The sequence below is a fragment of the Acomys minous genome, assembly GCF_964271855.1.
Source record: "Acomys minous genome assembly, chromosome: 13".
In the NCBI taxonomy this organism is placed as follows: Eukaryota; Metazoa; Chordata; class Mammalia; order Rodentia; family Muridae; genus Acomys; species Acomys minous.
In genome coordinates, this window is record NC_140495.1 from 12,463,491 (window position 1) to 12,488,148 (window position 24,658).

Below are 24,658 nucleotides of genomic sequence, written 5' to 3' on the forward strand. Positions count from 1 at the left end.
ACCATGATGACCACTGACTAATCCTTTAAAGCTGTAAGCAAGTCCCCAATTAAAGGCTTTTTTTAAAAAATAAAAGTTCCTCCAGTCATCGCGTCTCTTCACAGCAACAGAACAGTAACTAGGATACTCACAAACCTCACTCTGAATGTACCAGCGTGGGAAATGAGTTTGGTTCAAGAGCTGTGGGCATTCACAGACTTCATATGCATATACACATGCAAACGCACATATAAATGCTTCATTCTGCTGTATGCTGATATAAATATATAATTTTTATATTTGCATCAATATAAAGTTCTTTAAAATTGGACCATTCTATGCCGTCTTATATTTTTCTTGTTTTTATATACCACATCATGAACATCTCTCCAAATCAATAAATAAAAAGCCATCTTAGTCTTTTTAATGATTACACAGTATTTTAGCCTTTCCTGAGCCGGATGCTTAGGCTACTTTCTTTTTCTTGTTATTACAACCAGAGTTACGTGATAATCATTTTAATAGGCAATTTCAACCAAGCTTCCCAAAAGCTATACTAACTTGTATTACACTACTGTGACCTAGTTCCTGCAACCCTATCCAAACATTCATTTTTAAAGTACAAATAATAGATCTTCCCTAAAGTATGGAACTCTGCCAAATGTACCACAAACACTCTTTCTCAGATGTCTTAACATAAATAAGTTAAAATGCTTTATCTGAGAAAATCATGGAGGGGGTACAATTAAACAAAACAAATGCCACTCCCAGGCTGGAAGCATGGGTCCGTGGGACAGCACTTGCCTCACGTGCATAGGGGTCTGGATTCAATCTTCAGCACTAGAAAACACAAAACATCAAAAAACTATGCCCTTTTAAATGACCATCAGAACGGTAGGGAGACACATTTTTCCTCCAACAGCAAGCATATTTTTAATGCAATCTTACCTTTATTTTCATCTGTCTTTACAACTTGGACGAAATCTCTCCTAATGAAATATTTGAAAGCAGGAGCCCGTTTCTCTAGGTTTTCATCGAAGATCCAGAGGTTGACCCGAGCCCGGGTGATGGCAGTGTACAGCTGCTTCAGCTCTCCATTGAGGAGCTGGGAATAAGGGGGAGGGCACAGCAATGAGCCTTGTGTCCCAGGGACAAGGGGAATATTTATTTATTATTTGTATGTGTGTTATATGCACATGTGTGGGCACATGCCTTCTCCTTGAATGTGGATTTTAGGGACTGAGCTCAGGTATTCACGGCTACCTGGCAAGCATTTTGTCCACTGCACATGCTCACTGGCCCACAAAAACAGTTAAGTTTTAGAGCTGGAGAAGTGGTTCTGCAGTTAGGAACACAAGCTGCTCTTGCAGAGGGCTGAACCATGAATCACGTAAGTTCCCAGCAGGTAGCTCATGAATGACTATAGCTCTAGCTCCAGCAGACCCAGAGTCCTCTTCCAGCCTCCATAGGAACCCAAACACAAATAAATAAATAATAAAATAAACTTTCTAAAATTAAGTTTTAAAGAATTACTGCAAACCTTTGATCAGGACACCAGGACCTCACAATTGCTGTGATTTGGTTTTTAAAAATGAAGACACTCATACCTTGCATAGCAACTGTCATTACTACTAAACTACTTGAGCCACATTCTGTGATTTCATCAAATTTTCTGAATAATGTTTACTTCCAGAAGAACTAAATGAAAGAAAGGCACTTCCACCTCCATCAGGTCCAGTGCTCTACAGAGAGGGAGGAGGCAACCAACACCACCTTTCCTTCCCCAGGCTCACTGCTAGCTACAAGGCTCCATTTTTCAGCGCTTCTTTTCTCCGAGCCTTATTTGCTCATTTCATATTAAATCACTGCAGATACTCACCTTGTACATTTCTGGGTTCACCATAAGGGACCGAGCCTGAGAGGAGCTTGGTTTCTCCAAGGGAACTTCAACCAATGGCCAGTGTTCCTCTCTGGAGTCAGATGATGGTATGAATGAGGAAATGATCTTCCATTCCTTGTACGCCTGAACAATAACAACAACAACAAGCTGAAGAACAACAGAATTTGCTTTTGAAGTCCCTCCCAAGTGTCACAGAGAACTGCACCTTACCCAGAGGTGTGGTGCCTTCAACACAAGCTGGATAGAAGGATATATCCCATGACCTCCGAATAGGTGGGAGGAGATAAGGTTACACAGGCAGGGCTTAAAGAAGCTACCATGAAAATATACCAACCCTTGGGTAAGGCGGTTTAGAAGCCAGCCCTAGGTACCCAATATGGGCAAGAAAGAATGCTAAGGCCCAGGGTGTTATATAATTCAAAGAATGTCAGCCAACAGTGTGGACAGGAGGAACCTTACTCCTCACTATGTGGTTAAAAAATGCCACATAGGGACAACATTTAAGAACAGGTGACAGAATTATCTAAATTAATCAACTAAGAATGGAAAAAATCAGATGTTGTATGCTACATGATATAAAGTCACAAGACATATTCATTAATAACTAATTTTTTTTCATTTACCAATTATCTGACCTTGGACACAATGATCTTAATAGTAATAGAACAAATCAAATTTGTTGGTAAAGAAAAGGAGATAATCAATGTTGAGAGTACAGTACTTGCTTTTAATTCATTCTTTCCTTTACCCAAACACCCAAAAAGCTAAGGTGGTTATATGACTAAGGAATGGAAATTTTTCCTCTAAGCAGTGGTTCTCAACCTGTGAGTTGCAACCCTTTTGGGGAGGTCAAGGGCCCTTTCACAGAGGTCACCTAAGACCAACAAAAAACACATTTACTTACATTATGATTCATAACAGTAGAAAATTATAGTTATGAAACAGTCACAAAAACTACTATTTGTATGGATGGGAGTCATCACAATATGGGGAACTGTATTAAAGGGTTGCAGCATTAGGAAGGTTTAGAATCACTGCAAAGGGTTAGATTTGCATGTTACATGGTCTCTCATTGGTCAACCTGCCACAGTGCTAAAGCAACCACAGATGACATGTGAATGAACAAACATGGCAAATTCCAATAAAGCTATTGGTCAATACTAAATTGAGTTTCATATAATTTCCATGTGCCATGAGATATTATTCTTCTTTGAGTTTTTCTAACTATTCAAAAATGTAAAATCCATTCTTAGTACCAAGATACAGGAAACAGCCAGTGGGCTGGAATTGGTCAGCAGGCTTCTGAATTGGTTTCTGGCCCCAGCAAGGCTGAACTGCCCAGGCTCCATGTGGTACTTAAAATGTGAAATTCCTAGGAGTCTCAGATTTCACACTTCACTGTGTCTTCTAGGTGTAGCCATTTTGTTCTCCAGCCTTCTCTTTTCATAAGGTGGTGCAACTTGACATCTTTGTAGTGTTTAAGGATTCCCAAACCATGAAGTGGATAGAGCTGATAGATGTTTGCGTTAAGTTATTAAGCTTAACGACATGGTTAAACTAAGTTAAACACCTAAAACACTGTCTAATAAGCAGGGCTGGTTGTGTTACTATAAAAATTTATTACGAGTTCATTACCATACTTTGGAAAATGATGTCAAACCATAGGTGAAGTCACTTGAATAGTTGAAAGGTTTAGAAAAACTCTTGAGGACACACCCACGACATCCTCTTGCAAAGCTACTTAGGCAAGCAGATCAAGGAAAACAGGTAAAGAAGCTGACATTCAAGAGGCCCTCCTGGCAGGCCAAGAAGCAAAATGGCTGCCAAAGAAGCCAGAGAAGCAGGATGTATTTTAAACTGCTGGGAGAGAAGCAAATTTACTCAGACTGTTTGTGGCTACCTATTTCCAGGAAGCAAACTTTTTTCAAGACAGAGACTTGAAGAGGCTAGTGTTTATTGCAAGGATATCAGATCTGTAGCACCTGCAGCCATGAAAAAAGCTGCTTCTTTCAAGCAAAAGGCCTAGATTCCATTAGCAAGTCTCCCACAAAGTTTGTAGTTTTCAAAGGGTTTCCCCATCCCACTCAAACATGAGTGTGAAAGAAAGAATGCCCTCAACTCCGAATGTAAATAGCATTCACTCTTCTAAATTCCCAAGGAGGACGGTTTAGGGATGTGTGAAAGAGTAACTTCTTTCCTAAGATAAAGAAACATCCTATAAGGGTCTGGTATAACCAGTCCTTGGTGGTCTTCCCCACTCTGAAGACAACCTGGTAATCATGTGATTGAACAGGAAAAATCCATCTAGCGAGAAGAATCCAGTGCCCACCCATCCCCATGCACACCCAGGCTTAAATGCCAGATGTTCCAAGGCAGTGTCTGACTGGGACACTAACAGGAACAAAGACAGATGACCTCCACTGTCCCCCACATCAAACATCAATAACTGTTCAGCAACCTTTATCTAGCCACCTCTAAAGAAACCCTAAATTCCAGACCACAGGGAGTGGGGAGGTTTGATCTGCCTTCCCTCTCCTTTTTTTTTTTTTTTTTAATGCATTTCCTCTCCTTTTCTTGTAACATTTTTCTGGTCTGGAAATTGTAAAGGATAAATTAGGGGCAAACTTTGCGCCAGGGAATGCACAATTGCATTACACCAGGAAGCACCATATCAAACATAGTCATTTAGAGATCTCATTATGTACATGGAATAAAGCAGATGTTACCAACAGATTCAGCTTAGGTGTTTGTTGCTTTTGTGTTTCTGAACTCTACACAATCAGAGTCATCAATGGGAGGACAGGGAGAAGCCTGTGCCATTCCCAGGATCAGGTGAAAAAAGTCACTGATTTTTCTTTCAAAAGCAAAGCTCCCCAACATAGATCCTTAAATCTTTGACCTTCGACTTTATCGCTGGCATGTGCATACAAATGTTGCTTAATAAAGGACAGGAACAACAAAGTCTTACCCCTTTCTCTTTCAGGAGAGCCTCAGTCCAACCATGACCAGTGGATGTGTTATTAGGGAAAAAAAGTTAGACCTCAGAGATGAAAAATGGTAGCAGGGTTAATGAGCATGCATCTGCTTTTATTAACAAACCTACCAGGAAGGGGCAGACACGAGAAATGGCAATGATATATTTATTCACTGTGAAAGGTTCTGGAAGCCAGTTCACATGTGAAAAGGAAAGGAGGACAAAGGGAAAGTGTTTAGCACTCAAAGCATTTGGGTTTTCTTCAGATTCTGCTACAAATATTTTAACTACAGACAACTTACTTAAATCCAGTAACTTTTGGCTTTATCTATAGAACAAAAGTAATAAAAGTACTTAGGCATCAGAGCATTGGTGAGATGAGACACTGCATTCAAAACGTTCTTTATAAACTGTGAGGCACCCGTTGCAGTACCAGATATAAATATTAAATCAAATATGACATTTAGAAATTATCAGAAAAATGTAAGGAAGAATTTTATTTCAAGGGTCAGATCAGGGGTAATTTTAAGGTATCAAAGCTAAAAAGGTGCTCCAACTTTAGAACAGCCTCTTCAAGCTTGCAACAGAAAATCTGCAACAGGGACAGAGCACAGCCAGCTGCAGCACAAAGAAGACCCAGAGCAGCCAGCCTGGGTCCCCATCAAAGACAAGTTAGTGAACGGAAGCCTGTGGCTAGAAGCCATGGGCAATGGTCCTGATTTAGTGGTTTCCTTAACAGTAATTTGGAGATTAAAAAAGAAAATGACAAGGACTCAGGAACCACATTAAGCAATGGCTGACACAGACGTCACTGGGGAGGAATCCAGGGACTCTGGCTACTGTGGTCTACAAGTGTGAAGCTGTGGTAGAGAAGCATGCCGAAGGGAGCTGGAGACCACATTACCTGATCCAGCAGACTGTCTTCCTGGGGTTGTCTATCACCTGACTTTGCCCAGCTCTGTCCTCACAGATGGACATTGCTAACCCTGCCATCATGTATGGTTCTCCTTAGAACTTGCTCCAACTTAGGCATCCCTGGGAGCCAATGATAAGCACCTAATGAAAACTGGCCCTTGAATGCTGGTCATTCAGAAGACATGAATACAAGAGAGCCATGGATGTGTACAGGGGAAAGTAGCCCATGACACACTGTGGAACCACCCAAAGCTATTCTCAAGCCCCCACCGACTCACAAACCCCAACACTAAGTGCACAGTGCTCGACAACACACACGGGCTCCCGTGACAAACTCTTAACCTCAGCTCCAAACTGTCTTCCACAGAGCAGAAGTTCTCCTCAGGTAACAGATCTGGGCTGTGTGAAAAGAATTCTGTGACATACCTCAGAATCAGTAAAAAAGTTGTAAAGGAGGACATCATCAAATTCCAATCCTTTGGCCTCATAAACAGTTAGTACAAGTGCTAACCCCAGCTCTTCTGGAATTTTCTCCTTGGCCATTTCATTGGCAACAAGAATCACCTAAGGTAGAATAAATCCAAACAATATCAGATTCTACAAAGACAGGTAAAGGAACGATTTCTCTCTTTCCCTGGGAAACAAGTGCTGGCTTTAAAGAGAAATGGCCAGGGTTGAGTTAGTCAGCCAGGACTGGGAAGGCAGTGCGAGCCACTGGCCTCTCTCAGGCACGCACCCACTCTGTATCAAGAGCTACTGAATCCTGCTCAGTACCTCAGCTTCATCTCCTTCTTCCTCATGCCTGCAACTTCAAACTGAGTTATTTCAGAACATACAATCCCAAGAAGCTTACCTGGTGGGCACCAAATTCAATAGGCTGGGTTTTTCTTTTGTTCCCTCGCAGCAAAATTGCCAAGTCGCTTACACTACAAGAGTCCAAGAGAGTTGGCTTGGGACCATCAAAAAGTCCAGAATCTCTTGGAAGTCGATCAAAAGACTCTGGGAAATAGAACTGAAGTAAGTCCACCACTCCAGATGCAAGATTGAGGATTCCTGGGTGAAACAGAAAGCATCTGTCAGATACTACGCAGCACGGCTGAGGTTGTGGTTATTTGGTTTTCTTTTTCACAGGGGAGTCAGTATACATCACTGACCCTGGCAGTATACTTCATTTCAAGGTGGTATCCAGTTCCCACTTGGTTAACAATGTGTGTTCTTAACTCATTTTCACTCTGGGTGTAGTGGATGAAGGCAAAATGTGCTGCTCTACCGAGAGGGTTTATGGGCCTTCGATCACAACTTCAATGATAACAGAAAGATCATTGCCTAAAGAACTCAAGGCAGACACGTCACTACAAACTGCAGGTACTGGAATGTACATATAGATATGGTAAGAATATGATAAGAATTACAGAAACACTGTCTCTTCTCATTGGTCCTCACAACACTGGAAGCAACATTACCATGGTAACAGCATGAATAATTGGAGAGATAACCAAGGCCTCTATCATACTTTTCCTCCGAGTTACCCAGCTGATATAAGACTATACAAAGGAAAACTGTAAAAGCCAGAGAATAAACTTTGCAAAAAGCCTTTTTTCTACCAGGGCTCCTTTCTTATGTTCTGAAGTAATACTTACTAAAGCCTGGGCTACAATAGTTACCCTCATAAAAATCACTCCATGAAATCCTTACAAGAACTCGATGGACCAGATGAAACAATGGAGATGTTACTAATAGACTCCACCACCTGAGAAGTAACTAAACTCCTCCAAGTGATGGGATCTCAAGTTACACTGAATACCTATCTTCCTGGGTCTCTCCAGTTCCCTTAGACACCATCTGTCATTTGCCTAACACCAGAGAGAGCACAGTGATCAAAGCAGACCCCGTGAAATTGCATGTGTCATCACAACTGTTATCAAATGATAAAGACAAAATATATTATCTAATTCTTTAATTATTACACATTTCCAATATAGAGTGATCATGAATGTAATTAGCAACCACTGTTCCTAAGAAAATCTGGTGCCACTGTGGTTCCCTGTTAGCGAAGAGCTAGCAAGGACCAAAGATTTACCTGATGGGGAAGCTCTAAAAGGGCATAAAGTACTGTGGTGAACCACTGGAATTCACTTAAATATCATCTAGGAAACTTCATGTGAGACACACACACACACACACACACACACACACACACACACACACACACACACTATACTTGGATATATATTTAGTAAATCTTGATAAGTTATACAAAATGGCCATACGTGGGATCTTTCTACTCACATGAGATGTCCATAACAGGCAACTCGATAGAAACAGAAAGATGAGGTCCTCTACACACACATCTGCACCTATCTGCACACCCACACATGTGTACCAATACACTTGTAGACATGCTTACACACGTACACAACACAGGGATACATGAAGATTACAAAAGGAAAAAAAGTGTTCAGGGTATATTGTCTCCCAGTTGGCTTCTCTGAGAGAAAAGCTGTTTTCGGGACTGATGAATTATTAACCAAATATTACTTACTCTAAGCAGATAAAGTGGGCCCACCTTTTCCTGATGGCACTGGACAAGTGTTAAACATTGTTTAAATGCTGTTAAAGTCATTATTGGAGTCCATAATAAGGCCTTTTTTTATTATCTTGTTGAGACAAGATCTCACTATGTAGCTCTTGCTAATCTGGAACTCACTATGGAAATCAGGCTGGTCTTGAACTCACAGGGATCTGCCTGCCTCTGCCTGCAGAGTGCTGGAATTAAAGGTGTGTACCACCACACCCAGGATTAATAAGTTCTTTAATGTCTTATAAATAAGCAAAGAACTTGGGAGGTGGGGCAATTCCATGCCCTAACTGTTAGACTCTCCCTTGCTGCCCTGGCCACCTTGAGCAAAAGGACTGTCAGTCAAACAGTCAGTGGAATTACCCTTAGGCCAGCACCAGCCATTTTGAATTTCATGAATGCCTTGAGAAAACAATGCAATGATGGTAGCTGACTGGCCCAGCTCCTGAAGGCACAACCTCAGTCAGGACTCTTTCAAACAGTTTCTCTAGGAGACTTTGTTGTCACAAGGCTCAATAAACTCTAGATGCCCCTGCAACCATTTCTCACTTCTTCCAGAGGAAGAGAAATTCCACTAGTGACCCAGAGAAGGGCTACTGGGACCGGCACTAAAGAGACCGCTTTTGTTTGCAAACACCCTTCTCTGGCCATATAAGCAGGCTGCTTGGCTAACCCCAGTAGCTGGCCTCTCCTGGTGCCACAATATTAGGCACAATAAAGGCTTGTAGAAGTGAAAGGCCTTTTCTCTTTTACTTTGCATCCGACTGGGCTGGTAACATGAAGAAAGAAGAAGTCAGTCAGTCGAAGCAGCAAAGAGGCCATGATAGCATAGGAACAGAGTGCCGTGAAAGCAGCGACAGGAGAGAGGCCATAATGGTAAAGGCTGCAGCAGTTGAACAGCTGGCAGACAGCTGACCAGTGAAGAACGGGCACTGAGTTCAGCAGAGCAGCCAGGACAGGGGCACGTGGGATGGAGGAAACAGAAGAGGCGGCAGCAGGAGAAAGTCCATCCAAGAGCCAAAGATACACTGTAGACCCAGATGGCTGGAAGGGTTCCAACAAGCTGTCAAACTTTTAGGGCCAATGGTTTCAGGGACCCAAGGCCTGGGAATTATAACATTGGCCCTGTCAAGAGCTAAGGAGTCCTGGTACCTAAGCCTACCTGGAAACTGAAACCCCAAACATTGCCAAGGGTAAAGAATTCCTGACTTTCAGCCATGTTCCCTGAACAGGGTTAACACCAACAGACATGCTAATGTGGAAGGGAGAAGTGGAGCCCTACCACTAGTGCTGGACTGCTGAGCGAGGGGAAAGTTGTCTTCCTCAGAGATAAGCCCCTACTCGGTTATCCAATATCAAGTGGTCAGCCCTGAAAACATACACATGCAAACAACAGACTGAGGAGAGAGAGAGAGAGAGAGAGAGAGAGAGAGAGAGAGAGAGAGAGAGAGAGAGAGAGAGAGAAACAATAATAATGAAAGAAAAAGAGGCCATGAATTTGAGAAGGAAAAGGGGTTCATGGGAGGGTCTGGGGGAATATAATTAAGGGCAAATGGTATCCTTATATTTTAATTTTTTAAATTTCAAGTTAAAAGAAGAAAGAAATTAATTCTGACTTCCCAGGCCTACACAAGAGCTGTAGCACTTGTAGAGCTAACGGTCCTACTAGCTAATGCCTGCAGGACTTCTGCGCCAGTCAGCAGCGCCATCTGCTGCTGCTCCCGCCTGCTGTCACTTCCTACTACTGTAAGATGCTGAGACACAAAAGCCGCTGAAGATGACCCACAAGGAGCTCCTGGTCGTCAACAGTTTCTATCAGGTTAGAGCCAATGGAGCCTGGCCAGATGACTGGTGCTCCTACAAAGGAGTGTTAGTTAGCAAAGGTTTCCGCAACACTTTAAATGCTCACCTGAAATGTCTCTGCATCATGGAAACTCGAGGAAACACAGTCACTTAAGATTCATGTCTATCAAACCACACTTTCAATGATCTACTTACAGATGAGTGGTGGCAAAAACCCTAAGTTCTCTTCTGTGAGCATATTTAGTAACAAACTAATATGTTCTTACGAGTTCTTACTTCTGATAAGACACCACCTGAGGACAATGCTCCAGCCCCTCCCCAACAGGTGAGCCAAAAGCCTGAGGTACCTGAGTGAGATCTGTAATTCTGATACAGCTGATGGATCCTCTTGGGCTTTCGGACAGCACACTGCTTGTCTACTGTGTTTCTGCTGGCATAGTGGAACAGAGAGAGCAGGTCACTGAAGCGGAAGGCCACACCCTTCATGATGCTTTGGGCAGTGTCTCCAGTGAGGAACATGGCATTGGGGTCGTTGATGCATTTCATCAGCAATGCTAGCTCCGCTTGGGTGAAGTCCTGAATCTCATCACCATAGAGCTCATGGATGGACCAGGGGAGTACCCTGAGCTTCGACAGCCTCCAGGAGAGGTTGTACAGGACATCTTCTTCATCAAAATACCCTTTCTGGGACCTGATCTGCTGATACAGGCAGAAGAGGCTGTAGATCTCACTCCGATCTTCCTTGAAATTGGGGGATCGTTTCCTCCCCAATTTCTTATAGGCTTCTTCAGTCAGTCTCCCATGAGGACAACTAAGAGCCTCAAAAGAACCCTTCAGAAATGACTTTATCTCTTTCCAAATCAGTGCTGGGTTGTAAGAACTTCTCCCTTTGATCATTTTGGGCCATATCTCATTGGTGAACACCTCAAATGTCACATATACCCGGGGATCACTATCACCTGCATGTGCTTCTGTAGCTTTCTCCTCCTCACTATAGTTCCCATCAGCCTCAATCTCTTCATCATCTTCTTCCCAGCTGGGGATGCTAAACTCTTCCTGAGTGGACCATCCTACAATGGTTCTTTTTAAGCTTCCATCTTCGTTTCTCAGAAAAAATGGTTTTGGCAGAGAGGCATCGAGAAGGAGGAGCAGCTGTTTGGAAGTGACGAACAAAGGGAAGTTCTCATCCCTCAGGTCCTGGAGTTTGTGGACACTGGGGTCCAGTGGCTTGTAGTGACTGGTGGCCTTGGTAGACTTGGAGAGCTCAATAAAATTCCTTTGCACTTCCTGGCACAGGACATGGTTCTTGGTCACAAAGATCTGGTGTAGATGCTCCAGCTGGTGTGGCTGTCCTGGCATAGATCCTTCTGCTCCTTGGCTGTCCCCTGCTGGCTCCACTGTGGCTCCTCCTGCACAGGCGTCACTCTCCTGCTCCTCATCTATACTATCTGCTGTCTCCAGTCTGATGGGGACCTCCTCTTCCTCCTCTTCTTCCTCCCGACTGGGACCTTCTTTCCCCGGTTCTACTTCCAACCTTCTCTTTGGCAAGATCTGTTTGGACAGCAATGGGCTTCCTGCCTGCTCAGCTTTCTCCCAGTAAACATGGAATTTCTTCCAAAGCCTGTACAAGCAACAGGTTGTTTTCCCAGTGCCACTTCGCCCAATGAGGATGATGGGCTCTAGGGGCCTGGGGTTGAGGTCAATCACAGCGTACTCAAGCTCACCCACTCGGAATGGATACTCCACCGTTGCCGTCATGTCATTGAGGATGTTCAAGGCCATGTTTGTGCTGAAGCTGTGGAACTTCATGATGCTGTACTCTGTCTCCACAGCACTGGCTGGGGGAAAGTACTCAGGATCTACTTGCTCTGTACTCTTCTTGGCCTCTGTATCTTCCACATAGCAGCGGGGTATTCGCTTCTGGATTTTCATGTTGGCTGACACCTGCCCTTTGTTGATACCCTTCAGCTTCTTTCGAAGGACACAGGATAAGCCCCGGGTGTAGGCGCTGCAGATGGCCATGATGGAATCTGACAGCTTGCAGTGATCTAAGACAATGTCCCAGATGCGGATGATTTCTGTATAGACCCGCCCTGATCTTTCCAGGGAGTATGAGTTCCGCTCCATACCCATAATTTTCTCAGAGTTCTCACTGCACCGAGCAGAGAAGTCAATGGCAAGCTCCCACAGCATCCTGGCGCCTTTGTCCAGCTTCGCTTCAAAGAGCTGGATGTTTCCTTTTGAGTGCTTCAGCCGCTTCTGCAAGCCCTGGGTCCACTCACCATTCCCCAGCTGCTGGATGGCAAGGATTATTTTCTTCTTTATTACTTTGGTCACAACCTTACTGGACAGCTTCTTCAGCATTTCTGAAGTGCACTCAATCTCCCAGGTCATGTTATCGAAGTCCTGCAGACAGCCCTGAATCTCCTGCATGGTCCAGTTGTCCTGACTCTCACTGGCCACTCCCAACCCATTAGCAACAGGAACAAGCTGTGAGGCCCCTGGGCCTGCCTGAGCATGCCCATCCCCAGTCTCAGAGGCAATAGGGTTGTTTCTACTGCAGCCAGCACTCCCCACACTCTGGGCCCTCTGGAGTTTATCTTTCTTTCCTTCTGTGCCAGCTGCTACCTTGAGAGATGCTCGCTGGGGATAGTCATCTGGAAGAGACACATCTAGCTCAACCTGCTGGATCAGAACTGTTATGTCTTGTACAAGGCGGTCTCTCAACGAACGTGTCCTGGTGGCTTCAGGCTCCTGCCTGGTTACCTGCACATCAGGAAGAATCTCTGTGACCCCCTTGGAAAGGGTTTTGTCAGTGGCACCATTTGGCAGAGACTTGAAGGAAGTCTGGGACTTGAGCTGAGACATATGGCCGGGGGCAGAAGGCCTAGAGAGCCTCCCGAGGTGGGCCGCAGGGTCTTGTCGGTTCTTCCGCCTGCTCTCTGTCAGCGCTTTGTTCCAAGCCAAAAGCAGAGCATCATTCTTCTTAATCCGATGCCTGACACCTTTGCCTGCCTTGTTCTTCAGGTTGAAGTTGATGTCAAACTTCACCAGCAGGTCGATCAGCTTCCTCGTGCGCTTCAGCATGCCCTTCTGGAAGAGGAGGTGCATCAACGTGTTCCCATTGCTGTCTTGGACGTTAGGATTAAGGTAGTAAAATTCAGTAGGGTTGGACAAAAATAAGTCCAACAGGTGGCTGAGGAAGTTAAAGCCAATGTCAGCTGAAAGACACAAACAGAATCCTGTGAGTGTAAAGCCATTATTCCCAGGGGACAGCACTGGGTATAAAAGCAGTGCCAGTTTGAACGATCACACAACACTGATCTTCTCCAAAGGTGTGATACTCATTAAATGACCCAGTGTTTTCAACAGCCATTGGTTATCACAATCAGGAGGGTATAGTGGCAACCAGTAAGCAGACGCCATGCATTACATAGCCACTGTCAACAAATAACTGCCAGCCCAGCAATCAATGTTATCTCCTAAAATTGCTTGACGATCTTATAGCAAGATCCTATAAGTCAAGATTCTTGAAAAATGATGAAAACATGTGGAAAGTATTTGTAAGCTACTTACAGCAAAGTTTAGAACTTCAGCCCCCACACACTATAATCTGATCATTTATCACAGTGTACAATGTTACTTCTTCCCATCATGCCCTGGGTAATAGGCCAGGATATGTGAGCAGGTCTGGTCAGGAAATAGGCCTTTTTCAGATGGCTCTTTTCCAGATAAGAGAAAAAGCACCAGTTCTAATATCCAGTTTCCTCCTCTAGAAACAGACTGCTTAAGGAAGAGGCTTACCAAGCCAGGCATGGCAGCGCTCGACTTGGGGAGGCAGAGGCAGTAGAATCTCTGCAAGCTCAAGGCCAGTCTGGACTACACTCTAGTCCAGGACAACCAAGGCTACACAGAGAAACCCTGTCTTGAAAAACCAAAAAGAAAAGAAAAGAAAAGAAAAAAGGAGGAGAAGGCAGCTTACCATTGATGTCCAGAAAGATGTGGAGTGCTGCATGCAAAGGTGTGTCACCTTCCACGAGAGAAACACTACGGGGGTCTGCACCCTTGGTCAAGAGAAGAAAAGCCAAGTCGAAGTCCTCATGTCTCAGGCACATGAGAAGGGGCCTGTCCTGGCTCTCTTGGAGACCCTCGGGCAGTGCTGGGAGGGAGTAGAAGGGGAGGAGAGGCAGAAGAGACAGCATCAAGACCCTGGCAGGAGGCGAAGCCTCGCTAGTGAGCAGGGGAAGGTGCTTATCTCACTTCCACGATGCTCTCCCCCACCTTTCCCAGCAGCAAGGCTTCCTGGGCCCTCAGGGAAACCCCTGCTCCTCAAGGGTCACGTTCTCTGGCCATGGCCCTCCCATCTCTCCTGTCCCTCTTCTGAGCCTACCAAGGACCACAGTTGCTACCACAGAACGAGGACAGGGTACAGGAACACTGGAAACCTTGATGCTTTGCTTCCTAACACCATCTGCCTGGCAGCGTCAGGAGTCAGGCGCTGAGCCTACTTCCTAACTCTTTGCTTCTCCCCTCCCTGACACACCTCCACTCCACTCACCACCTCACCCCCTTTTGAGCTCAGTCCACACTCCCTTTTTGCACTGCAGCCTCCATAACCTCCACCTGGAGGCAGCCCACTCCTGTAAATCTGCAGCCCTGCCGTACTAGCACCTGATGCTGGAGATGCTCTGTGAATATTGGCTGAATCAGAGAATAAAACAGGAATTCCGTCACAGCAGTAGTTTCTGAGATAGCAGCTCACACTAGGAAGAGGCTTAAGAAATAACTGTAAAAAGCACTCCATCTCCCTGTGAGTGGAGCCAGGACCTGGAGGCTCTGTGCTGTATGCAGCACTTTGAAAGCTGAGGACCACTGTGTTACTACTCTTTGTGAAGGGCCCCCACACAAAGGAGAAAACCACACAGCCAAGGTCTCTTCCAAAACCCTGCACACACAAGCTCATTTAACATGCAGAGCAGCTCTAAGAAATGTAGGCTATTGCTATTCCCAGTTTACAAATGGGTGAGAGTGCAACAGCTGCTCAGCCACATGCCTACTGGACAAGAACAGTGATGTGGAGAAGACCAATAGGAAGAGGCTGGTATCTCTAAATTATTGCTTAAAATGAAATCCAGTCTAACACAATGTCCTGCACATTCCAGACACACAGCCAACCAGGGCTCTTACTGGAGCATCCAACGTTTCCACTCACGACCTACTTGGCTATTTCTCTATAAACAAGCATCCTAAAATCCCAGTCCACCGATTAGGAAAGAATGTCAAAGAGTGGACAAAGGGCCACATGGTACATCCAGGGCAGAAGAACGTTTAGCCAAGTAGAGTTGACTAAGCCAGAGCAAAGACCCTCCACATGCATGGTGCTTCCCACTTAAGAGAAAAGTAGAAAAGGACTAACTAGAATTTACAAGAATGCAGCGTTCCCCTAGGCAATTCACCTTAACTGGTTTCTCTAAAGGCAGGGAGAGCTCGGCTGTAGTGGAGACTGTCCAGACAACCAACAGACACACTCACCTCCACTGTCAATCAGGCCGCTCAGAAGCTGGGTCTTCCTCTGGTCCCAGGAGCTGAGATGGGGAATCACGGTACAGATGTCCAAGTCGGAGAGGTCACAGTTTTTGACGAGGCCATTTCTGAGATGAGGCTGCCCACTGGCTTTGCGTGTGAGCAGCACAAGTACTTCAGGCCACTTTTGTCTCTCCAGTAAGAATTTGATGAAGGTGTTGGCACACTCTCGGTTAATGCCACAAACCAGGCCAGCAGAAATTTCTTTCAAAAATAAGAATAAACTATATTGCAAAAATGGGTTCATATGATTTCTCTTCCCCACCCAACTAAAACCCAACATATATACATAATTAAAATGGTTTATAAACCAATAGTTTTAAGCACTGTGGAAGGTTTATGAAGGAATAATGGATTTCTCTGGATAAGTTACTTAACCATGAATGAACATCAGAGCATGCCCTAACTCAGACGCTCCAGGACCAAGACTGAAAATGCCCATGAAGAAGACAGAGCCCAGAGTCCAGAATTAAGATGTAGTTGAAGAAATTATGCTTGGTTTGGGGCAAATACTCAAGTTAGAAAAGGTCTGCCGTCAATTTTTCAGAACATTGAGATTATACTCTGTTCATAAACACTGGGAATTATGGAGAAACAGGAGAAAAGAGCTGAAAATCCACAAGGCATTAGTGATGAAACAGAAGATGCCTTAGTCTCCAGTCCCTAACTGTCATCAGTATTTCTGTCTGACCCCTATATCTAAAGACAAGCTAGCAACTATCCCCTTTCATGATGTTGGTGAGTCTTAATGTTAGAAAATATTTAAATAGGTCCCTCAGTAAAAGGACTGCCAGTGGGGAAAGACACTTGGCACCAACCTTACAATTTGAGTTTGATCTCAAGGATGCACATGGTGGAAGGAATGCCTCCCGCCTTGGCATGGCCTCTGACCTCTACATGCAAACTGGTACATGTATCAATAAAGAAATTAATATAATTTTAAAATTACAAAAAAGAATGTCAGTTAATTTTAATTCCTTCCTTCCTTTTCTTTTCTTTCCCGGCATCCCTCCCTCAATCCACCCCTTCTGTTGTGGCACTAGGGATGGAACCCACAGCACTGGTCATATAGGTAGGCATTACCATTGAGCTATACTCCTGGGCCTTTTTTAAAAAGTATATTGAGGCAGGGTCTCACTAAGTTGCACAGGCTGACTTTGAATGCACTATGTAACCCAGACAGGCCTTGAACTAAAAAATCCTCCTGCCTCAGACTCCTAAACTGCTGGTATTGAATACAGATATGTGCCACTGCTCTTGGCTAAATTTGAATTTCAAATGAACAGACATTTTTTAGTAAAGCTCATATAATACTGGGGATATATTTACACTGAAAAAATGTTTATCTGAAATTCAAATATATTGGGCATTCTGTACTTGGTCTGACAGTCCCATCACTGGGAAAGCTGCATAAGAATAAACCAGTGTAAAAAGGTTCCTGTGATTCCTTCTCCTCTAACTAGAGCAGATGGGAGAAATGAGAAATTACCCAAATAAAATAAAGTTCATTTGCACTTGTTGGACTTTGCTTCCAATCTTTTCCTGACTCTTTGAAATGATTCTTCTTCTTCTTCTTCTTCTTCTTCTTCTTCTTCTTCTTCTTCTTCTTCTTCTTCTTCTTCATTTTGGTTTTTTTTGGGGAGAGGGGTGTTTGAGTCAGGGTTTCTCTGTGCAGCCCTGGCTGTTCTGGACTCACTTTGTAGACCAGGCTGGCCTCAAATTCAGAGATCCACCTGCCTCTGCCTCCCAGAGTTCTGAGATTACAAGTGTGCATCACTGCACACGGCTAATATTCATTTTAATACAAGAGAAATTTAATATAAGTTAGCCTATCATCTTACTTTAACAAGGATCAGAACAAAAGTATAAAGGCAAACTTTTAAAACAAACATTTGCAGTTCTGACCTTCAGAATCTGCTCATATCTTCTGATAGCAGCACACCTCCTTCTGAGGGTAAAAGAATCAGGCCTGAGTCAGTCAAAACTGCCCTCCTGATCACAGTCCTTGGTCCTCTGTTTCATCAAGAGTGAGGCCTGGGGGTGGGTTACTCAAATGCTTTAAGAGGGATATGGGTCCATAGATCCAAACATGTTGGATAAGTCAGAGGCTAGAGATCTGGATCTGGTTCCACTGAAAGTCTAAGATGAAAGCTGGCCAGACAGGCTGAGTTGAAGATGGAAGACAATAGATCCAGGTGACAATGAAGCCAACTGTGTCATTTCTAGCATATAAGTCAAAAATATTTTTTAAAACACCTGAAGCCAATTTGAGTTGCAGAGGAGGTGGGGTTGGGGCTAGCCAGAGGAAGCACAGCAGCACACCGAGCCTCAGAGAAGTCAAGAGATCTAAGGCCATGGCACATGAAATGCAAAGGACTTTCAAGAAATAGCATTCCTACTTTGTAGCCTTTGGCAGAAGTTTTGCCAGACTCCAATAATTGAAGTTTGACTTTCACAACCTTGAATGAGTTTACATGAGGACAGTTCAGTGCAATGAAGTCCTAAGCTCAAAGGCTCCCTCAATGTCATTTGCCCAAATGTTTGCAACTAAAAGATCTCAGAGAAGGTGGTCTCATCCTAGATTGGGACCTGCCATTTATCCTTGATACACTAACTGATAAAGAAAACTTGGCTGACCTTATATGCAATCCAACTTACATAACCTCACTCTAACAGCTACTGGGCTTGAGCATGTTAGTGAGGGAAGAAACAGACTGGATACATTATGCAGTTGGCTCTTAGCTGAGACAAAAATAAAAATAAAAGGCAAGGTGCCAGTGCCAGAAAAAGGTCACACATCTGGCTAATAGTGGAGCAGATTCCAGTGCAAAGCTTCAGCTGTGTCCACTGTGATGTGCTGCATATCCTGAAAGGCATCTGGGGTTTCTCCAGCCACCCTTTTGTGAATTCTCAGTAAAATTCACACATCTCATTCTTATGAACCCAATTCTTGTAGGGCTAGGGACTGAACTCAGGGCCTTATACTTGTTAGGTAAGCATTCCACCAGTGAGCTACACCTCCAGTCCTGTTGGTTGTTGTTGTTGTTTTGTTTTGCTTTGCTTTGTTTTTTGAGACAGGGTCTCATTGTGTATCCCAGGCTGGTCTCGAACTCACAGAAATCAGCCTGTCTGAATGCTGGGGTCAAAGGTGTGCCAGGTCCAATTTTTTAAATGCTAAACTTTAACTACTTCAAACCTAAAACATTCCATAATTACCTAGAGTTTGTCATCTAATGTTCTGTTAGAATAGTTTCCTGACTTTCTCAGAAATAAAACAAATGCTTTCTGCAATAGCCTATACACCAACCTCAGCCAATATCCTCAGAAGAGAGAAATGACTATGGCATATAAAAAATTATTACAGCACAACTTTTATTGAAAAACTTTAAGGAGCATGAGCAACCACTTGTCAAAGACCCCATATCACCTGCCTGGAAGCCCATGCTGAGATAGAATATATGCATGGTGCTTTGGAGACTGGCTAGCACTACTGAACTTTGCCTCTTACCTGCATCCTAAAACCTATGACTACACTGAAAGTCCACAGTCTAGGAAAAAAAAGGAACAGGACCCTTTTTAAAAAAGCATTTCCTTTCCTACCAGGCTGACAGAAGTTTGTTACTTGTTTACATACACAATACCTTTAAAAGCCTTTCGAAAGATCATTTTTCTCCCAGGAAAATTAGTTTAACATAAAAGTCACATGAAAATAAACACAAACAAAGAAATAAAAGTGTATAATAAACATGACTGCATGAGACAGACTAGTTAGGAACGTAGTTAAAGACTGGAAAGCCTCTAGCATGTGGGGAGGAGGAGGGAGTAATAAAAGGTTATAAACAGTACAGAATGCTTAGAAGGGGCATTATTTTTTGTTTGTTTGGTTTTGGGGTTTTTGTTTGTTTGTTTTTGTTTTGTTTTTTTGAGACAGGGCTTCTCTGTGTAGCCTTAGCTGTCCTGAACTCATAGCAATTTACCTGCCTCTGCCTCCAGAGTGCAGGGATTAAAGGCATGTACCACCGCACCCAGCTTAGAAGGGGCATTGTAAATGTGACAAATAATGTCCCTATGTACCTTTTTATTATCTAACTTTTCTATTCTTTTTAAGATTTTCCACAAGCTTAGTAAGAGATGAAAGAAACATCAGAAAACGAAGTTGCTTGAGTCCTGTAATGACATTTTTAAAAAGATGACTACTACCTGAAACAAAAGCAAGAAAAACAGAATAAAAATACACCAAAGTATAATTAACAATAGATTGGCATTGTTATACAAAACTCCACCTTCACAAATTTTCTACAGTAATTATATTTACCAAATATAGATTTAAAAATGCTTGGAATCAAAGTTAAAGTTGAAATTGCAACAGAGCTCAGTACTCATCTAAAATAGACATAAATCATTACAAAAGGAGACTTCAGTTTTACCTGAAGTCTATCACTCAAGGTATAAAAGACAAACTCCTAGGTTTTATTACATTCAATTTGAGCATCAATCTAACATATCAATCCCATTTTATAAAAGAAAAACCTGTAACTACACTTAAAATAAAAGACTAAATGAACAGTTCACAGATACATTAAGTTTTCCTAGTAGGTGAATCTGTAGAATATTAGTATTTTCTTTCATATATATCATGCATTTTCTTTAAAATACTGGCTTACAAAAAAGAGGAAACTATAACTGACATCCTAGGTCAATGCCTCAGCCTGCACTAGATGAGAAGAAGCACCCTCTGGTGGTGAAAGAGCATAGCAGAAGCAGCCAGCTCCTCAGCAGGCAAAGCCTCAGGAAGCTGGGAGAGCCCTGGCAGCAGCAGATAAAGATTATTCCCGGTCCTAAGAAAAGGCCTAGCAACAGCAACCAGAGTAAATGGACATGGTGCCATCTGCTGGTGGCCACCAAGACAATTTTATAATCTTCACTGACTAAGACTAAAGCTTTGAGCAACAAAGCTTTAATTCCCTAGTGACTAGTGAGAACTGCAAAATCCAGAGTCCCCTCTGAACTTCTCAAACCAAAATTTGCATGCACATATGTGCATATAAAATTGAGGAATCTCTGGTCTTGAGAGCAGTAGAAACATTTAGAAAAATCATTTGTTTCTCACGTCATGCCAAAGACCACGCTGTCCACAGAGAGCAGCAGCATCTGCAGCGAACAGGGCACGTGACTTTCAGAAAGTGCAAATGGAGAACGTGCCACTAATCCTATTCTGTATGCTTTTTCATTCATCCACTTGCAAAAAACAAACAAATAAACCAAATACAATGAAACAAAAATAAGCAAATGAACAATTCTAATTCTGTCCTAACAGTGTAGAGCTCAGGACACATGTATAACAACCAACACTTACCACATCAGACTGATCAAGATGAAGCTACAAGCAACCTAGGGGTGGAGCCTCCACAAGCTACTACTTTTATTTGTCCTCACAAGGGATGAAAATGAGGAGGCCAGGCTCACATAAGCAAAGCTAGTTTCATCTTCATGCCGGTACCCCAACACCCTGTCCCTTCGGTTCTTCCAACTTTTCAACATTGCTCTATTAGGAAGGCCTCTTGAAGGGCTAAAATGTAAAATTAGCCAGATTAAGTGACCACTAACTTTCTTACATAAAAGCTAACTAAACAAAAGTAAATATTCAGCCCTCCAGCTACATACGCCCTACACTAATGGCCATGGTGACTAAGGGCTACCGTGTGAGACTGAAGCAATGCAGCACACTCCATCTCCTCAGACCTTATATTACACAGAGACGATCTAGAAAAACAGGCCACTCTCACTTTAGTTTTTAAAATTGTTCAATTGGAAAAATCCTTAAAAAATAAATATATACAACTCCACATAGCTATATACATTCAATGGGACCATGTGCTACATCACCCTACTCAGAATTACATTCAAGGATAGAGCTTTAAAGGGCAGAACTTTGGTCAAAACAAGAGCACTCAAGTTACAGTCCCTTCTTGCCCCTGACTTCCTTTTCTTTTTTGATTGTACGCTGTTGGGAATTTTATTTTCACTACTAATTTTGTGTTTCTCTATTGACTTTCACTATTCCTTCAGCATAGCAAGAAATACCTTCTTTGTGCTCAAAGTTCCTAAACACTCGAGCTGGAGCCAATGAGAGCTGGGGCCAATGAGAGCTGGAGCCAATGAGAACTAGGGCCAATGAGAGCTGGAGCCAATGAGAGCTGGAGCCAATGAGAACTGGAGCCAATGAGAACTAGGTCCAATGAGAGCTGGGGCCAATGAGAGCTGGGGCCAATGAAAGCTGGAGCCAATGAGAGTTGGGGCCAATGAGAGCTGGGGCCAATGAGAACTGGGGCCAATGGAGCTGGGGCCAATGAGAGCTGGGGCCAATGAGAGCTGGGGCCAATGAGAACTGGGGCCAATGGAGCTGGGGCCAATGAGAGCTGGGGCCAATGAGAGCTGGGGCCAATGAGAGCTGCAGCCAATGAGAGTTGGGGCCAATGAGAGCTGGGACCAATGAGAGCTGGGGCCAATGAGAACTGGGGCCAATGGAGCTGGGGCCAATGAGAGCTGGGGCCAATGAGAGCTGGGGCCAATGAGAACTGGGGCCAATGGAGCTGGGGCCAATGAGAGCTGGGGCCAATGAGAGCTGGGGCCAATGAGAGCTGCAGCCAATGAGAGTTGGGGCCAATGAGAGCTGGGGCCAATGAGAGCTGGGGCGTTGAACTGAACTGCAGTCACTGTCAGCCAGACTCCCTGGGAAACCAGCTAGCAATCTTGGAATATTGCATATTCCTCTTGTGCATATTGCATATTCCTCTTGTGCATCCTTTTCTGCCAGCAGCAAGTACAACTTAACCCTGATGAGTACAATGGAGACCAGCATAGATTCCATTGAGCTTTGTCTCTTAGTTCAAAACCAGGCTACTTAATTAATGTCAGAGAAGAGCAGGAAGAAGGCTATCTTGGCGTTAGGGGTGGCTCAGAGGAAGAGCACTGCTTAGCAAAGACAAGGCCCTGCGTTCCAATCCCAGCATCACAAAAAATGGATAAAATAAAGTGTCTCAGATGAGACATCTTTCATGTTAGATGATATTAAAAGAATCCATTAAAAAACAATATCCAAGCTATTCTAGGATTAAGACAATTAATAACAATTTTGTAAACACGTCAGCCACTTCCCATCTACTAATGGTCCTTTTTTGTTATTATTTAAAACTTCACAATTCATAGTTTGGTTACTTTAGATTTCTAAAATTGTGAAGACCATTATGAAACTGACATTATATAAACAAGTTATCAGAAAGCATGTTACAATGGTTGGTTAATTACACTGCCCTACAGGGGGAAAAGTCTCAATTTCTTAAAACATGAATATATTTAAAAACAAAACTTGGTATGTGACAGTCTGAGGTTTGAACATCCTCGGGTAGGAGGAGGGATTGAGACTCTACAAATACATTTGGCTTTTATTATTATCATGGCGTCAATAACACAACAGAAGAAATATTTAAAGTAATACGTAAAACTTAAAACAATCTTCTCAACATAAAAAACGGCTTTATGGAAGCTGAAGAGCTGGCTCGGGGGTAAAGAATACGTATTGCTTTTCAAGAGGACTCAGGTCTGATTTCCAGTGCCAACACATTGGCTCCCAGCCACCTGTAACTCCAATTCAAGGGGATCTGACACTCTCTTCTAGACTCTTGGGACCCTACATATACATGATGCACGTACACCCTGTAGACAAATAAGAAGCAAATCTTTCAAAAAAAAATCTTGTCAAACTCTGGCAATTCCAATAGCCCTGAGATGGCATCACACGCCCCCATCCCCAGCCACACAGTCCTTACAGTGGCCTTCATTTACCCACTCAAGGGAATGAGTCTTTGTAAGGAACCTGAATGTCTACAGGGCACACATGCTAACCATGTCATATGTGTTATCAATCTAGTCTCTCATTTACAAATATAAATGACAGAAAAATCAAGGGAGAGTTAAAGGAAAGTGACAGCACCAGAGAGAAGAAAGAAAAGGAACCAAGAAACCTCAAAAGTAACACAAATAATTTGGGGGTGGGAAGACAACCTTTAAATGTATATAGACACATAACATTCTGAAGTTTACTCCAAGAAGATAAGGTAAATAAAAACAATAAGCCATGACAGTGAGCAACAGGCTGGAGAGATGGCTCCTCTGCTAGAGAACCTGGGTTCAACCCACACAGCAACTCAAAACCACCTGTAACTCCAGTGTTGGTGGATCTAATGCTCTCTTCTGGCCTCTGAGGACAGAAGGCACTCCATGGCGTAAAGACCCGCAAGCATGCAAAATATTTATACACATAAAGTAAAATATCTTAAGAAAAGGATAAATAATCAAAACAAGAAAGAGTTCTTAGAAATTAAAAACATGGCTTTCCAAAATTTAAAAACAAAGGAATTACAAGTGGAAAAGCTGAAGACCAAATTAAAAACTAAATTAAGTATATATATGTGAGGAGAAAGTAGAGACACACAAATGCAAGAAACTTAGACAATGATTTAGTAGTAGAAAAAATTTGGAGGGGAATAAAATGAGAGAAGATATTTTCCCTGAACTAAGAAATACATATTAAAATGAATCAGAAAGTGCCACAAAAGAATAAGTAAAGACATTCGTCCTGATATAGCCCAAGGAAATTTCAGAACTCAAGGCCAGAAATTTTTCTAGAAAAACAAACAAAATAACTAACATCAGACTTCTAATCAGTAGCAATAGGGGCTAGAAGAAAATGAAACAATTTTTTCAAAGTTGTTACACAAATTTATAGAATATTGTATAAGTCTAAAGATGCTATGGATTCACAAATACGCCAGAAAAGGCTACCTGTAAAGGGTAGCAGGTGACTGATGGTAAAGCACTGTCTAATTACAGGTACAAGAGGTGGTGGGGAAGAGAAAGTTGCTAT

The 24,658-nt window shown here is 43.1% G+C and overlaps 1 protein-coding gene across 3 annotated transcripts in view; it reads right to left on the bottom strand.

Moving 5' to 3' along the window:
* The window catches only part of TRANK1 (tetratricopeptide repeat and ankyrin repeat containing 1), a 78,010-nt gene that overhangs the window by 16,067 nt on the left and 37,285 nt on the right, over positions 1 to 24,658 (bottom strand). For all 3 annotated transcript variants that reach the window (XM_084754806.1, XM_084754807.1, XM_084754805.1), the window contains exons 9-15: positions 15,682 to 15,936; positions 14,132 to 14,308; positions 10,497 to 13,370; positions 6,622 to 6,821; positions 6,195 to 6,332; positions 1,859 to 2,002; positions 928 to 1,084 (exon numbers count right to left, since the gene is read on the bottom strand). In XM_084754806.1, the coding sequence (XP_084610932.1) occupies positions 928 to 1,084; positions 1,859 to 2,002; positions 6,195 to 6,332; positions 6,622 to 6,821; positions 10,497 to 13,370; positions 14,132 to 14,308; positions 15,682 to 15,936 (3,945 nt within the window). The remainder of the gene's footprint in view (positions 1 to 927; positions 1,085 to 1,858; positions 2,003 to 6,194; positions 6,333 to 6,621; positions 6,822 to 10,496; positions 13,371 to 14,131; positions 14,309 to 15,681; positions 15,937 to 24,658) is intronic.